The following is a 15311-nucleotide window of genomic DNA, read 5'->3' on the forward strand; positions in this document are numbered from 1 at the left end:
ATCGAGCTCGGCCGTCCAGTATCTCGCGCGTCGGTGGAGCTCCACCTTGATTTCCACTGGGGCTCCGCTACAATTATTTTGATTAACAGGCACACAACACAACACAGGCTAATATAACTAAATTGATTTTTGCTACTTCCCTAATTTGAATATCCTACTTACATTCAGAAAAAAATCACTTACCACCTGTGACAATGAGCTCTGTTTCTCCTTCATTTTTCGAGGTCGTGAACTATACACCTCCAGACGCTATCTTCGAGCTCACCAAAACATACAATGCAGATTCAACTGCGCGCAAAGTGAATCTTGGACAAGGAACATACAAAGATGAAAATGGCAACCCTTGGATATTGCCCGCAGTGCGATCGGCAAAAGAGAAAATCAAGGATTTCAATCATGAATATCTCCCGATCCTAGGTCTCCCGTTATTTCGGGAACTGGCTACTGGTTTGGTCTTTGGCAAGCATTCTGCTGCAGTTCAGGAAGGCCGAGTGAGTACTATTTTTCTTTATCTAGACGATCAATCAATTGACTGCTTGACTTCCTCCAGATCGCATCCTGTCAAGCTCTGTCCGGTACAGGCGCACTTCACATCGCCGGAACAATACTTAAGCAGGCGCTAGGTCGCGATACAACCGTGTATATAACCAACCCTAGCTGGTCAAATCACCGCCAAGTCTTTGAATCAATTGGTCTCGCGGTCCGCGAGTTCAATTATTCGACTAGTGCCGGCGTCAACATGCAATCATTGATCCAGACACTGAACGAGGCAGCCCCAAAGTCCGTCTTTGTGTTTCATGCGAGTGCCCATAATCCAAGCGGCTGGGACTGCAGTCCAGATCAATGGAAATATATCGGTGCTATTGTGAAGGAGCGACAGCTATTCCCTCTTTTTGACGCCGCGTACTTGGGATTGACCTCGGGCGACTACGATCGCGATGCATTTGCCATCCGATACTTTGCTGATGAGCTTGGCCTTGAGATCGCTGTGTGTCTTTCTTTTGCCAAAAGCATGGGTCTTTACGGTATGAGCGTGATTCTAGTGCTTTTCTTTCTCTATTCTTATGCTAACCGGCGTCGAATGTTTTGAAGGCGAGCGTGTCGGACTATGTGCCTTTTCATCGAATACTCCCACTATTGCAGCTGCCGTCGAGTCAAGTTTGGCACGATTGATTCGTGTTGAGATCTCTAACCCCCCTGCGTTCGGCGCGCGCATCGTAGCTGCGGTTCTGGAGGACGAGGAGGTTTATGCGCAGTGGCGGAACGATCTCCTCACGATGAGTTCGCGAATCGCGGAAATGCGATGGCAATTATATCAAGGGCTGATTGAACTTGGTACTTTTCCCCCTTTGGTTTCAGGATTTCATATGGAATTGTCTCTGATTTTTTTTGTAGGCACACCTGGAGACTGGAAGCGCATCACCGAGCAAAAGGGGATGTTCTGCATTCTCGGTCTCACACCGGATCAAGTACTTCATTTACAAAGTAAGTGGAAAGTGGTTTGATAAAAGTTCCATTTGGATGAGAAAGCTGACATGTGTGTAGAGGAATACCATATCTATATGGCCGAGAGCTCGAGGGTATCTATTGCGGGACTTAACGGGTCAAACGTTCGGTATGTCGCGGAAAGCATAAATCGGACATTGAAGTGATAAGATCATTTTTATTGAACAAAGATAATCAAATACGAGATTGAGTCGAATGAAATCCCCGCGTTAATTCAATTGCTATCTGCAGCTGCCCAGGTGCCTTGGCGCATAGGGGGTACATGGGGATATCGGGGGGATGTCCCGAGGTCACGGGGAACCCAATCTTCCTAGGTCCACGGCCCCGGGGGTTTCGGGAAACTTCACGTAAGAACCTTGATAAGCTGATAAGCCCGTCCACAATCCGAGGCCTCTGGACTTCAAAATGGAGCTCCACCCGGAAAAAGTCCACCTCCACAAATTCCGGGGTAGAGCTTGGAGCTTGGCCATTTCAGGCTAACTTCCCCATAGGCTGTAGAACGCCTTCTGATAACCCAGTATCAGAAGAGGGGGATTTAAAGAGAAAGGCATGGCTTCATGATTCTGGCATTCAAGGCTCTGTTGAGTTAACTGAGACAATATGACCATGTCAAACGATATGAAGCTATCCGAGGTTTCACCAAAACTTGATACGGAGCAAGCTGTCATGGATATCCAAGATGGAGACCAGAAGCAGCATGAGATTCAGGGCCTTGATCCTGCTCTCCAATTCATGAATTCAGAGGAGGTTGAATATACCCCGGACGAAGCGAAGAAGGTTTTGTCCAAAATCGATCGATACCTCATGCCCTTACTCTGTTGGGTCTATTTGATTCAATTTGCCGACAAAACATCATTGAACTATGCCTCGCTTATGGGCATTCGGGAAGACACTCATTTGGACCCCGACTCGCAACAATATAGCTGGGTCTCGAGTATTTTCTATGCTGGATACATTTTTTGGGAGTATGTCTATTCTCCCGTTGCTATCTTCCACAAGTTGCTAATGTATATGCTTAGATTCCCCACCACTTATCTGCTTCGCCGCTTGCCCCTGGGCAAGTATACCTCACTCAATATCGTGCTCTGGGGTATCGCACTCACCTGCCACGCAGCAACTCATAACTATGCGACCCTACTGGTCGTCCGATTCTTCCTAGGCGCATTTGAGGCAACAGTGACTCCAGCCTTTGTCTTGTTCACTTCCTGCTGGTATAAGCAAGAGGAACAAGGCAAACGCATGGGCTTTTGGCTCAGTTGCAACGGAGTGGCCCAGGTACTTATTGGGCCCATTGCCTACGGCCTAGCGGGTGTATCAGGAACTTCCATCGCTGTCTGGAAAATTCTCTTCTTGGTTTTTGGCCTGCCCACTATTGTGACTGGTCTATTGTACTTGTGGTACATGCCCGACAATCAGATCCAGGCGCGGTTCTTGAATCACCGCGAGAAGCTTATTGCCATTGATCGCCTTCGGGGCAACTTCCAAGGAATTGGTAATCATACATGGAAATGGCCCCAATTTTTCGAAGCATTCCGCGACCCACGCACCTATCTCTACGTTTTATTCTCGCTGCTGATGAACATTCCCAACGGGGGAATCACGGCCTTTGGCTCTATCATCATCAGCTCCTTTGGATTTGATGATCGTATGTCCCTGATTTTGAACATGCCAATGGGCGCGGTGGACATTATTTGTAAACTGGGATTGACCTATCTCTCTGATCGGTTCTTTGATCGCACCCTCTTTGCCATAATTGCTATTATGATTCCCATGATCGGCGGTATCATGATGACTGCGATCCCTCTTGACGCCAAAGCCGCCTTGTTGATAGGATACTACTTCATCGGTGCCGCTGGAACTGCCTGGTGTCTCGTCATGGTGATGATTTCCAACAACACCCTGGGATATACAAAGAAAGCAACGGTGAACGGCCTCCAGATCGTGGCATACGCAGCTGGAAACTGGATCGGCCCTCAAACATTCCGCTCAGATCAAGCGCCTGAGTATTTCGATGGGAAGTTGATGGTCGCTATCATGTATGCTCTGGCAGCGGTCACCTTGCTAATTATTCGGTTTGTCAATATCTGGGAGAACAAGAGACGCGACCGCAAGGCGATCGAGAATCCTGACACTGCATATGCTACCCCTGGCTCTGAATTCCTGGATTTGACAGATTTCGAGCAGCCAGCCTTCCGCTATGTGTTGTGACTTTCTACACTTGAACAGGCATCGCGGTATCTTTGTTCATTCGAGACTTTTCTAGCTAAGATTAAACATCCACGGTGGATCATCTGTATCTAACCGGGGTGTATCGTGTTAGGACTTGGGCTTATAAGATACTGCTGAGATAGTAAATAATTCAACCTGCGCAGCTCTTGTTTGAACTTTATGTATTGTTTCAATCGCCTGTGAACACAACCTTTCAAGAGACTAGATAAATTTTAGCAGTCAGGCCAGCTTACTCTAAAGTCTGAACGATATGGCGCACGGAGCCTGAGCTCAGAAGAATACGAGAAATATGTATATCGACAAATGGTTCAGGAGGAATGTATGGTAACAACTAGAACGGAATTCTAGTGCTGGGGTTGATACTACGGAATCAGAAGGAATGATAGATGTGGAATTGGATATTCTTAGTATTTCGTGATGGCCTGTATATCTAGGCCAGTTTAGGACAGGCAGCCCTTGTTAATTGAAACTGGGCTGTCGGCACTGGCACTGGAACCGACTGTATAATGCATAGTTAATGCATAAGGACTTGGATTCTTCTCGAGATATATCATTCAACATTTATGCGTTAGTACATTGAACTTTTTCTTTCACTGCTGTTGTTTCTTCTGTTTCAATATTTGCGTTTTGTAGATCGAGCTCTGAACTTTGATTAGCTGGAGCCCAACGATTTTTACATAAATTGAATATTGTTTGCCTGGAGGCGATAGGAAGGAAATAATTTATTTATTGAACAAACGAATAGACATGGAATATCGCTAGCTGCGTATACTCCTATACCTCCTCTGCTAGGCTCCGATTGGCAGCCACACTACCGTTAGCGATAGGAACAAATGATGGCATGACCGTTGACTGATCCACGCTTGATTTCTTTGGTTCCCCAGGGACTCCATATCCACCACCACCGGGGGTTTCAATCACAAACCGGTCCCCAGGTTGGACGCGGATCGAATTTTTGCCACCAACAGCGATATGCCGACCCGCCTTGGTGATCCATGTGTTCTTCCCGCGGCCGCCATCAGCACCGCCTGCCATACCGTAAGGCGCAAAACTACGACGCTCAGAAAGAATAGACACAGACATCGGCAGCCGCAGCTCAACATCTCTGATAACACCTTCTCCTCCAGGATACATTCCAGCACCGCCACTCCCCTCGCGAAGACAGAAACGCCGCAGAATCACCGGATAGCGGCGTTCTAGTGACTCGGGGTCGGTGATGCGCGTGTTGGTCATGTTGGTATGCACACCACTTGTGCCACCCCAGCTGGGACCTCCGCCACTCCCGCCAGCGATGGTTTCATAGTATCCGAACCCGTTCTCACCGTCATTGCCGAAGGTGAAATTATTCATGCACCCTTGACTGGCGGCGCAGACTTTGAAGCTTTTGAAAATGACGTCCACGATTCGTTGTGAGGTCAATACGTTACCCGCACACACTGCGGCCTCGAAGCTTGGCCGCAACAGTGACTTGTCAGGGATGATAATCTGTACAGGTTTGATGCAACCTTGGTTGAGGGGAATGTCGGAGTTAACCATACAGCGTAAAGCAAAGATGACTGCCGAGTTGCAAATCGCAATTGGGGCATTCCAGTTACCTGCAGTCAGTCAGCTATTGAAATTTATGTGGTGAGCCACCAGGACAAACGTACCATAAACCTCTGGACCTGTTCCTGTAAAGTCAAATATGGCGGAGCCATCCGATGGATCGATGGTTACTTTGAGCATGATAGGAGTCCCGTCGTCCATGTAGTCGACTGCGGATATATCTTCCCCGTTGAGATCATGAGCAAGGCGCTTGAAGAGATTCCGCACTGCGAGCTCAGCCGAGTCTTGAATTGCGCGCATGTACATCTGCTTTGGTTAGCCTGATGGTCCGTTGTATTCTTGAGGCATCAATAGTAATTACCTGAACCACATCCATAGAATATTCCTCGATCAGTTGCCGTACGAGGCGAATGCCGCAGTGGTTTGCAGCAACCTGCGCTTTCAAATCCGTGACATTATCCTGGAAGCATCGAGATCCACTGGAGCCTGGGAAACGCGCAGGCTCTATGCACAACATGCGGTGAAGCTCTTCCTCATCGAAATGGCCAGCGCGTACTAGCAGGTATGAATCAAAGACTGCGCCCTCTTCAGATAGAAGCTTTGACAGGGGTGGCATTGAGCCAGGAAGTATGCCTCCGACCTACGGATAGTTTGTTAGTATGTGGCTCGCTTGGGACGTAAAAAAAACCTTACATCGGCGTGATGACCGCGCGAAGCAGCCCAAAATATTATTTCCTTTCCATCAGAGTCAAAGACAGGGGTAATGACCGTGAGATCAGGAAGATGAACACCTCCAAATGCTTCACGATAATGCGTTAGCTGCTGGAACCACTCTCGTGTTTGTTTTGAGATACCTACCTGGTGTATTGGAGAGCAAAACATCGCCATCTTGTAGCTTGCCCTGCCATTCGGCAATCTGCGATCTGACTGCAAAGGCCATACTCCCAATCATGGCGGGTACATGGGGTGCATTGGCTACCAAGTCTCCTTCGGGTGTGAAAATCGCACAGGTGAAATCCAACCGCTCTTTAATATTAGCACTGATGCTGACATTTTGTAACACACGTCCCATTTGCTCTGCAACGCCAAAGAAGCGATGACGGAAAATGGAAAGCTGAACTGGGTCAATGACCTCTGCGCTCGTCGATTTTGGACCTGAGGAGCTCACGTCCAGGACCAGTACATCTTGTGTCAATGTCGCTTTTGAGTGCGGGCTGACCAAGATTGTCTGAGTTTTATCAATCACGAGGGCCGGTCCTGAGATCTGGCACCCATCGCCCAAGTTGTCAAAATGGTATACTGGTGTGTTTACCCATCCCATTGAATTGAAGTAACTGAATTCCCATGATTTAGGAACTGGAACCACTGAGCCTGACACGAGTTTGGGATGGGAATTCGAAGATTTGACCGAAGACCCAGAGAATACACTGGAGCCAATCGCTCGAACGCGAATAGTGTCAACATACACTGCACGGTTGGTAGGAGTAAATCCAAATTGCTGATGATGAGCTTTGATGAATTCTTCCCGAGGGTCTTCTGATTTACCCAGAGAGACCATAATTGAAGTCTCACTGCCATCGTATCTCATATTCAAGAAACAGCGGGTCTGGACACTGTTAAATGGTTTCATAGACTCATTGCCTCGGGCGGTGTCTGCGAGGATGTCCATGTCGTTGTATATCGTTTTTGACGTAGATTCGTCAAAGACTTTTGAGCATATCTGCTCTTCCTCGTGCACGAGATCTGCCAATCCAATTCCATAGGCAGAGAGAATAGAGGAGTACTTATGGATCAAAACTCTCCCAATTCCTAGGGCTTCGGCGATAGCACAGGCATGTTGACCACCCGCACCACCAAATGATGCGAGATGATGCTTTGCAACATCATAACCCTTAGCTTCAGTCAAACTTCGGATGGGTCCGCACATTGCCGAGTTGGCAACCTGAAGGAAACTGCAAGGAACATCTTAGTGGCTGAATCCGATACTCTTATTCTGGATATTACTCACCCATCTGCAACCTCTGCCCATGTCAGTGATTTACCCGTCTCTTGGTTGATGGTTTGAGTGAGATCCTTGAACTTGGTGAGAACAATCTCTCTGTCCAATGATTCATTCTCATTAACACCAAACACCGAGGGGAATTCCTCTGGAATCAACCGTCCCAGTGCCAGATTTGCGTCGGTCACAGTCAAAGGACCTCCTTTACGGTAGCAGGCCGGTCCAGGATTGGAGGTGGCACTTTCGGGACCAACTGACATGAGACCATCTTTCCAAGCCAGTATACTTCCTCCACCAGCCGCAATAGTATTCACATTTAGTTGTGGGGCTTGGATTGCGATCCCAGCAGTCGTTGTTTCAAAGATGTGATCCAGTTCACCGTCGTATCGGCTAACGTCAGTGCTTGTGCCTCCCATATCAAATCCAATGACAGGAATCCGATCTTCTGCGTCGAAGCATGTTTGGGAAAAACCGATAACACCTCCCGCCGGTCCAGAGAGGATAGAGTGCAGCCCAGAGAGGCTTGCCGAAGGCACCAATCCGCCATCTGACTGCATGAACTCCAATCTCGTCCCAGACTGGTCGATATTAGGGAAATTCTTTGAGAATTGTTGCAAGTATTGTTCGATGTTTGGAGTCAGGTATGCATCGACTACCGTGGAATTTCCGCGAGGGACAAGTTTTGGGCGTGGAGAGGTTTCATGTGAGAGAGATATATATTTGAACCCAATCTCCAGCGCCAATTCACGAATCTGCAACTCATGAGTTGGGAAGATGTAGGAATGCATGAAGCAGACCGCCAATGAGCGAAAGCCCTCTTTATATATATCTTGCAGGTAAGCCCGAGTGCTTGCCAAGTCGATAGGCTGCAGCACTTGAACAACCTCACCAGAAGTGCCGATAATTGACTCGACTGGCTCTGGAGATTGTAGCTTCACGGTACGGAGATTTGAGTCACTGCATGTCGCAACGGTCACGCGTTCTTTGACTTCGAAGACGTCTAAGTATAGCGGTTTTGATCGTCGAATTGACAGATCGAACATGTAGGGTCGACTTTGATTGCCAATATACAAGATGTCCTTGAAACCTTCGGTGACAAGTAAGGCTGTGCGCTCGCCTTTGCGCTCGAGTAGCGCATTGGTTGCAACCGTTGTGCCCATGCGGATCCATTCTGTTAAATTAGCAAAGTAGCTAAATATGGCCCTGGATGACTCTTACCAACATCCTTGAGATCTAGTTCAGAACCTCGAGGGATTGAAGTTTTATAGTGTATCTCCAAAACGCGGCGAATCGCCTCAGTTGGCGCGTCGGCATAGTTCTTCGGGTCGACAGACAAGATTTTTACGAGAATATCGTCCCCATTGATCACTTTGCAAATACAATCGGTAAAGGTTCCTCCACGATCTGTTTACAATAGTCAATACTACACCAGGAGATCACGAGAGATTGACACTCACCAATGGAAATGCGCAACGGCTTCTTATTGGTACCTTCAGGCATATTGGATAGCAGAAGTGGTGAGTTGATCAACACATAGGCACGGGGTAAGTGTGTCTATCAGAGGACTCAAGTGGCTTATAATTAAAGTATAACTCCATGACTACAAGTTGTACTCCCTCTTCGCGCTTCTCTCCGTGGTGGAGATGGTGGAGAGGGAAGAGCTCTCGGAATGCGATAAGAGGTGGTGGAGCTCCACCAGTCCACCGAAGAAGAGCTATAGTTTGCAGTTTGGACGCAATTGTCCACCATCTATTATGTGCAACACCAAGCACAAAATGTAGTGGGATGTAGGCTAATTGGAAGAGTCTCATAAATGAATCGTTCCCCCCTTACATCTTGATTTGATCGAAGCACTCTGATCATTCCTCTTTATTTATCCTGTTTCTTCTAACCAAAATGGGATCTATCGGTGACTATTATGAGCCCAAGGCTAATGGGGTCGCGAATGGGGTTAAACCTTATGAAATCGTGGAAGAGCCAAGTCGATCCAGTCGCAAAATCCGCATCATCGTGATCGGAGCTGGCGCGAGTGCGTTGAACTTTGCCCATGACATCGACACGAGTCCGTTGGATACTGAACTGGTTCTTTACGAAAAGAACCCGGAGATTGGTGGTACTTGGTATGAGAACCGCTACCCCGGATGTGGATGCGACATACCGTCCGTCAACTATCAGTTCTCATGGGCTCCCTCTCCAGACTGGACCTCGTTGTAAGTACAACCAACCTATCTTTTCTGAATAGGTAAAGCATTAAACTTACTGGTTGATAGTTACTCTGGCGCACCTGAAATCTTGAAATATTTCAAGGACGTTGCCGACAAGTTCGGGCTTCGGAAATATGTTCGCCTGGACCACAAGGTGGTAGGCGCCTTTTGGGATGAGCATGATCAACAGTGGCATGTGAAAATTCAGAAGGGAGATAATCCTGAAGATGTCTTTGAGGACAAAGGTCACATGTTGATCAACGCAAGTGGTGTGCTGAAGTTAGTACCTTTTCTTCTTTTTCGGTCGTAAAATGAAGAGACTGACGTACTTCGCAGCAAATGGAAATGGCCCGCAATCAAGGGCCTAGAAACATTCCAGGGGCCAAGACTTCATAGTGCACACTGGGATGACAACGTCCAATTGGAGGGGAAGCGTGTGGCTGTTATCGGCTCAGGCTCCTCTGCAGTGCAAATCGTGCCGACCATTCAACCTAGTGAGTTTCGCTGATTCAAAGCGCAAAAGGAGCCTTCTTAACGTCCAATACAGAGGTGTCATCCCTCAAATGCTTCATTCGCAGTGCCTCGTGGGTGACTGCAGGCTTTGGCCAACGATTTGCAGGAAAAGGGGGATCCAATTTCAAATGTAAGGCTTCCCTCGGGCCCTATCAGACCTATATGCAAAATACTGACAGTAACAGATAGTGAGAAGCAAAAGGAAATACTGCGAACCGATTCTCAGAAATACCTGGCATATCGCAAGAAGATTGAGTCTGAGCTCAACTCACGTTTCCGATTTATTCTCAATGGATCCGAAGAGCAAGCAAACGCGCGAGCTGTAAGATTCCCATCTCGGCCCAGTAAACTTCTAGGCATTTTCTGACAAGGCAGATCTTTTAGTACGCAGAGAAAGATATGCGAATCAAGCTCGCTGATCGTCCAGAAATCGCAGACTCGATTGTTCCGAAGGACTTTGCAGTTGGCTGCCGGAGACCTACACCCGGAAATGGATACCTCGAGGCACTTTGCAGCGAGAACACCACCGTTGTCAGTCAATCGATTCAAGAGATTACCCCCAAGGGTATCAAGACTGCGGACGGGGTTGAGCACGAGGTCGATGTTATCGTGTGCGCTACTGGTTTTGATGTCAGCTGGCGGCCATCGTATCCCACAATCGGCCGGGAATCTCGCAGTTTGAGTGAAGAATGGAAGGATATTCCAAGGACTTACCTTTCCATCACAGTTCCACACTTCCCCAATTATCTCAGTGAGCCCTTTCGTACCCTCAGCCCTAAAGTGTTGTGATACTAATCGCAATTGAACAGTTTTCAATGGTCCCTTTGGCCCATACGGCCATGGAAGTTTCCTTCCAATTACGGAGACTCTATCGAGACACTTCCTCCAGATCCTCGAGAAAATGTCATCGGAAGGCGTGACATCCTTTGAACCCAAAACTGAGGCAGTTGCGGATTTCTTTGAGCACCACCGAAACTTCATGCCTCGTACCGCGTGGACATCTCCATGTCGTTCTTGGTTCAAGCAGGGAACCGTCTATGGGGAGGTAATGATGTGGCCAGGCTCGAGAATTCATTTCTTTGAAACTATGAAACAGCCCCGTTGGGAAGATTATAACCTCGGTTATACAACCTCTAATCGGTTTGGGTATCTGGGTAACGGCTTCGCGGCACGTGAGTTCGATGGAAGTGACCTGTCATGGTATCTGGGTACGATTGAGGGGAATGAAAAAGCATATCTCCCCGACGAGGATTTTGAGGACTTCATCGTTCAATAAACTCGGGAACAGATAGAACATATATATATTTTGAACAAATACACACATTTTTATACTATTAGCATCTTGGTGGCAAAGTTTATTAAAAAAAAAAGTATAATAGAAGAAAGGCCCATCGTCTCGTCTGAATTGACGTTTCTAGATAGGTTTCAACAGACTGGTTGGACTGTTGAGCACGGCACCATGCCTGCTCCACCCCACGTCGTACAGTTTCTGTGTGCGGAATTCTTTGCTGATGAGAGATCTGCGCTGGTGAGGTGAGGATTTCTCGTGGGACTTCAGCATTGGCCTGGCTGTGGGTGGGGCCCCCGCGCGCTTGTTGTAGTGAAATAGAGATGGGCCCAATACGCTCTATATAAACTTACTGGTTGGCGCTAAGGCTGAAAGGGGCACGGGTAGTAGATGAGGCTAGCTGGGAGAGCGGTAGCGGGGTTGGACTTAGCCGACTACAACGAGCGCCTTGAGCTTAGAAATGGCAGTTGGCACAGCAGGGCATACGCTCCCGGGGTGGAGGTTGAACAAGGTATCGCAAGGCGGGAGTTCGAAGGCGATTCCTACGACGGCAGCGTCAGTATGGCAGCTTTATTATAATTTGTGCCCAGAGCCCTGAAGGCTCCATCCGGCTGCTAAAGGTTCGTATGCATATTTAGCTAATCGTTTTCTACTATTCCAAGGTTCACATCACGAGTTCTTTTCCAAGGCTCCCTCTAAGCGCCTCTAGAATGTATAAGATTCTTTTGCGCCTGAGTTCCTTGTTCTTAGATATTCCCTAAAGCGACACGATGTCTGTGTCTGTATCTAGCAGGTGAATCTATATATAGTAACTAGTATTGCAGAAAGCGAAGTATATGCAAAAATTCTTTTATATCTAATTCTCGAGTACAATTCTCTCATGACTCAAGCACAATAGTCTATTGTAATGCCCACTGCTCAACTACATCAGCCAAGCTATCTTCGTCTCCAACATTGCCTGGGAAAATAATCAATGGTAGTTCAGTCCATTTGACCTCTCGTCCTCCTTGATCTTGACTCTTGAAATCTTCCTCGCTCTGGCACCACCAAACGGGAACCCCAGGAGCCGCCTGGCCCAGCACTCTTGCACGTTTTATGGCTATACCAGCTGTTGCTGCATCAGATGATGTCACGCCTCCCTTCGCTAGCAGGTATCGAGGACAAACGCTCAGATGGCGAACAATGTGTACCAAGGCATTCGCGGCTAAGTTATTGATGTCTAAGTTCGTTATTCTTTTGGAAGTTTCCGGTGCCCAAGAATTAACAGAATCCAGTGTCACAAGGTCTCGACTAGTCACCACCAGCACATCCTTGCCATCTTGGAGGTCTCCCGACGCACGTGCAACAATGCCTTGCAGCACGGGTGAATGGCGAAGCATTGTGAGAATGTCGGGATATTTTTGGAGCTCGATCAAGAGGGCTGGTACCTCCACAGTAAAAGTTGTTAAGTTGTCCCCTAATATTTGGACCAATGATTCAACCTGCTTGGTGGACTTGGGGACATAAGAGCCAGCTATAATCAGTCCTCCCGTGCGCCTCGTTGGTTTGAGCGTTGGGATCTGTCTTGGTAAAATGACCGATTTTTTTGGGATCGCGAGGCGGCTAGATACAAAGCTCGCACCCGTTCGATAAGCAAACCGGCGTTTGTGTTTTTTGCGTACTGCAAGTGCGAAGTCAGTTTGGAAGTACCATTCACCGTTAAGGAGCCAGAAAGAAACAAGGGTGGTTACCTTCCAATAATGCCAGGCTGAACATCAGCATATCCTCCGTCTGGACTGCATTAACGATCAGGATTCCGCCTTTGGGCATCAGAAGCAACTTTTGTTCGATTGCAGAAACCCCTCCGAGTCTGATATCCTCCAGGGTGACAGACATTATGTCTTTGCTGGAAAATCGCGATCCTGCTTTTTCACGAACCCACTCTCTAAGATTTGAGGATCTGTAGCCAAAGGTTCTATCCTTGGCAAATGGAGTCTTTGCGGCTGGGACTAGAGTATCTCGGTCACCCACATATTGTACATCGTTGATGGTATAGCGAATACCTGGTCCAAAGAACGGGGCGAGAATCCATGCATCGGGAGAGCCAATCGTATCAATATACGATTCGACTTCTTCCAGGAAATGACCACGCAATGTAGAGTCTCCCCGAAGGACAACTTCAAACTTTTTGCCAGTCATATCAGCCGCCCGAGAGAGGTTTTGCAGTATTTCACTGACTAACGTACGAGCTTCGTTGGGAGGCAAGGCACGACTGTTAGTCAAAATAAAAAATCCTCCACCCTCTGACCGAAACTCTGACGCCAGAAGATCAACATCCCACATGGTGAGGACATTAATATCATGGCACGTCTGCGTTCCTGTTGGGTCATCGTCAAGAACAACGAGTTTGGAGTCCTTCTCAGCGTGCAAATGATCTTGAATACTGCATAGGAGGTTTTCGGCGTTGTGCTCAAGTTTAGGCAATTTTGAACATAATTCTGAGAGGGGAACTGGCTCATATTCGGTAATATGCAAGGGTTCAGCAGAAAGATTTGATGTTGTCCATAACTTGACAAGTGCTGCTTGACCTTCCCCGCCTAGGCCATAGGCCACAGCCTGTTGTAGTAGCTGGAATGTAGTAGCTGCAATTTGCAGAGGATAATTATGCATTTGGGCAAGTGTCATCACTTCTTTCTGTCGATTTGGTTAGTCACGTCGATTGAAGCTTTGAGGAGGATAGACCTACCAGCTTGTTCCGTGCCTGTGTGATGCTGTATCCAGATGATAGATCGCCAGCCAAAATCTTTGGGGCAACTGTTTTGAACGACTCGCTAGCACCAGCCGCAGTTGAAATGATTGATGTGAGAGTGCCGGTCGAAATACCGAGTTTCTGTCCGAGAGCCAGGGCTTCGATCGCTGCTAAAGTGTGGACAGTCTCCAGTAACTGGCATATCAATTCAGATGTGTGCGCGTTGTCGGGGCTCTGGAAATGTGTTGCTTCCGAAACCAGAGATGGCGTTTGTGCTAGAAAAATTCGAACAAGGCTTGCATCGTCATCTCTTTCATATCCCATACGCGCGGCATATTGATAAAGTCTTTCTGTCGCAGACGCAATATAAAGAGGGAAATCCTGAAGGAGACCTTCCGAGGTCACAATTCGCTGATTTAGGCGTTAGTGAAAGAAATCCAATGCTGCACTAAGGCAGGAAGCTTACCATATCCTTAACAAAGATACTGATAGCAGAGTGAGGTGTCCAGTCGTTGGAGAGCATATGAGGTACTCGATTCTCAAACATCCAACTACAAGCCGGGCCTTTCAGAACGGTCTCGTAGAATTCCTTTGTGTTCACTCCCAAGGTTGCAGCTAGCCCCATTGCCTCTGCAGAGACAGCAATATGAACTCCAGCAAGGAGCTGGTTGACAAGTTTTACCTTGTTCGCAGCGCCTAGTCCTCCCTCAATCTCGTATAGATTCTCGCTCATTGACTTCAAGATTGGCTGAGCAATATTCAGAACGTCTGTCGGTCCCGATGACAGAATGGTCAACATTCCTCGAGCTGCGCGTATGGTTCCACCAGACACGGGACAATCCAACAACTGTACATCTAGTCTTTGGAAACGTTGGTGGATGCGGTCCAAAATTTCCACTGGAAATCCAGGAGCAACAGTTGAGCACAATATAACAATCGCGTCCTGTGTCAGGCCAAACACTGCGCCCGTTGAGTCGGCGAAAAATGCATCCCCAGTCTGCGTAGAATTCGCAACCATGCAAATAACAAATGATGCATCTTGAACGCATTCCCTTGGACTTTCAGCAGCTGCACCGCCCATGGCGAGCAATTTCTCTAGGGCCATGGGATTGACATCGAACCCGGTCACAGCGAAACCGTCTTCGAGCAAGTGTACGGCCATTCCCATCCCCATGGCACCCAGCCCGATGAAGGCAACCTTCGGCTTAGGGGCCATTCTTGCCACAAGGTTGATTTGTGTATTTGAAGTGTGTTGATGTCAAATTGGAGGATAGGTACGCAGTAGATAGAACAGTCAGG

General features: G+C 47.8%; 5 protein-coding genes across 5 annotated transcripts; 3 read left to right on the top strand and 2 right to left on the bottom strand.

Annotated features, from left to right (window-relative positions):
- Positions 1–194: 194 nt before the first annotated feature.
- Positions 195–1652, top strand: N7479_007509 (uncharacterized protein; the record flags this gene model as incomplete). Its single annotated transcript, XM_057255203.1, has 4 exons — positions 195–491; positions 551–1025; positions 1093–1485; positions 1546–1652. 4 exons carry the CDS (start codon positions 195–197, stop codon positions 1650–1652), a joined length of 1272 nt encoding a protein of 423 aa, XP_057109065.1.
- Positions 1653–2106: 454 nt separating this feature from the next.
- Positions 2107–3714, top strand: N7479_007510 (uncharacterized protein; the record flags this gene model as incomplete). The annotated part of the gene is made up of 1 exon (XM_057255204.1): positions 2107–3714. The coding sequence occupies one exon, from the start codon at positions 2107–2109 to the stop codon at positions 3712–3714; it is 1608 nt and encodes a 535-aa protein (XP_057109066.1).
- A 795-nt stretch (positions 3715–4509) lies between these two features.
- Positions 4510–8779, bottom strand: N7479_007511 (uncharacterized protein; the record flags this gene model as incomplete). The annotated part of the gene is made up of 8 exons (XM_057255205.1): positions 4510–5330; positions 5385–5586; positions 5642–5920; positions 5974–6080; positions 6139–7232; positions 7289–8450; positions 8498–8683; positions 8737–8779. The coding sequence occupies 8 exons, from the start codon at positions 8777–8779 to the stop codon at positions 4510–4512; spliced, it is 3894 nt and encodes a 1297-aa protein (XP_057109067.1).
- A 396-nt stretch (positions 8780–9175) lies between these two features.
- On the top strand, positions 9176–11272 carry N7479_007512 (flavin-containing monooxygenase; the record flags this gene model as incomplete). Its single annotated transcript, XM_057255206.1, has 7 exons — positions 9176–9489; positions 9550–9762; positions 9820–9977; positions 10031–10126; positions 10182–10318; positions 10381–10747; positions 10806–11272. 7 exons carry the CDS (start codon positions 9176–9178, stop codon positions 11270–11272), a joined length of 1752 nt encoding a protein of 583 aa, XP_057109068.1.
- A 911-nt stretch (positions 11273–12183) lies between these two features.
- Positions 12184–15228, bottom strand: N7479_007513 (uncharacterized protein; the record flags this gene model as incomplete). The annotated part of the gene is made up of 4 exons (XM_057255207.1): positions 12184–12944; positions 13015–13957; positions 14010–14423; positions 14479–15228. 4 exons carry the CDS (start codon positions 15226–15228, stop codon positions 12184–12186), a joined length of 2868 nt encoding a protein of 955 aa, XP_057109069.1.
- Positions 15229–15311: the final 83 nt, after the last annotated feature.

This window comes from Penicillium vulpinum (assembly GCF_028829585.1).
Source record: "Penicillium vulpinum strain IBT 29486 chromosome Unknown utg000003l_segment0_segment0, whole genome shotgun sequence".
In the NCBI taxonomy this organism is placed as follows: Eukaryota; Fungi; Ascomycota; class Eurotiomycetes; order Eurotiales; family Aspergillaceae; genus Penicillium; species Penicillium vulpinum.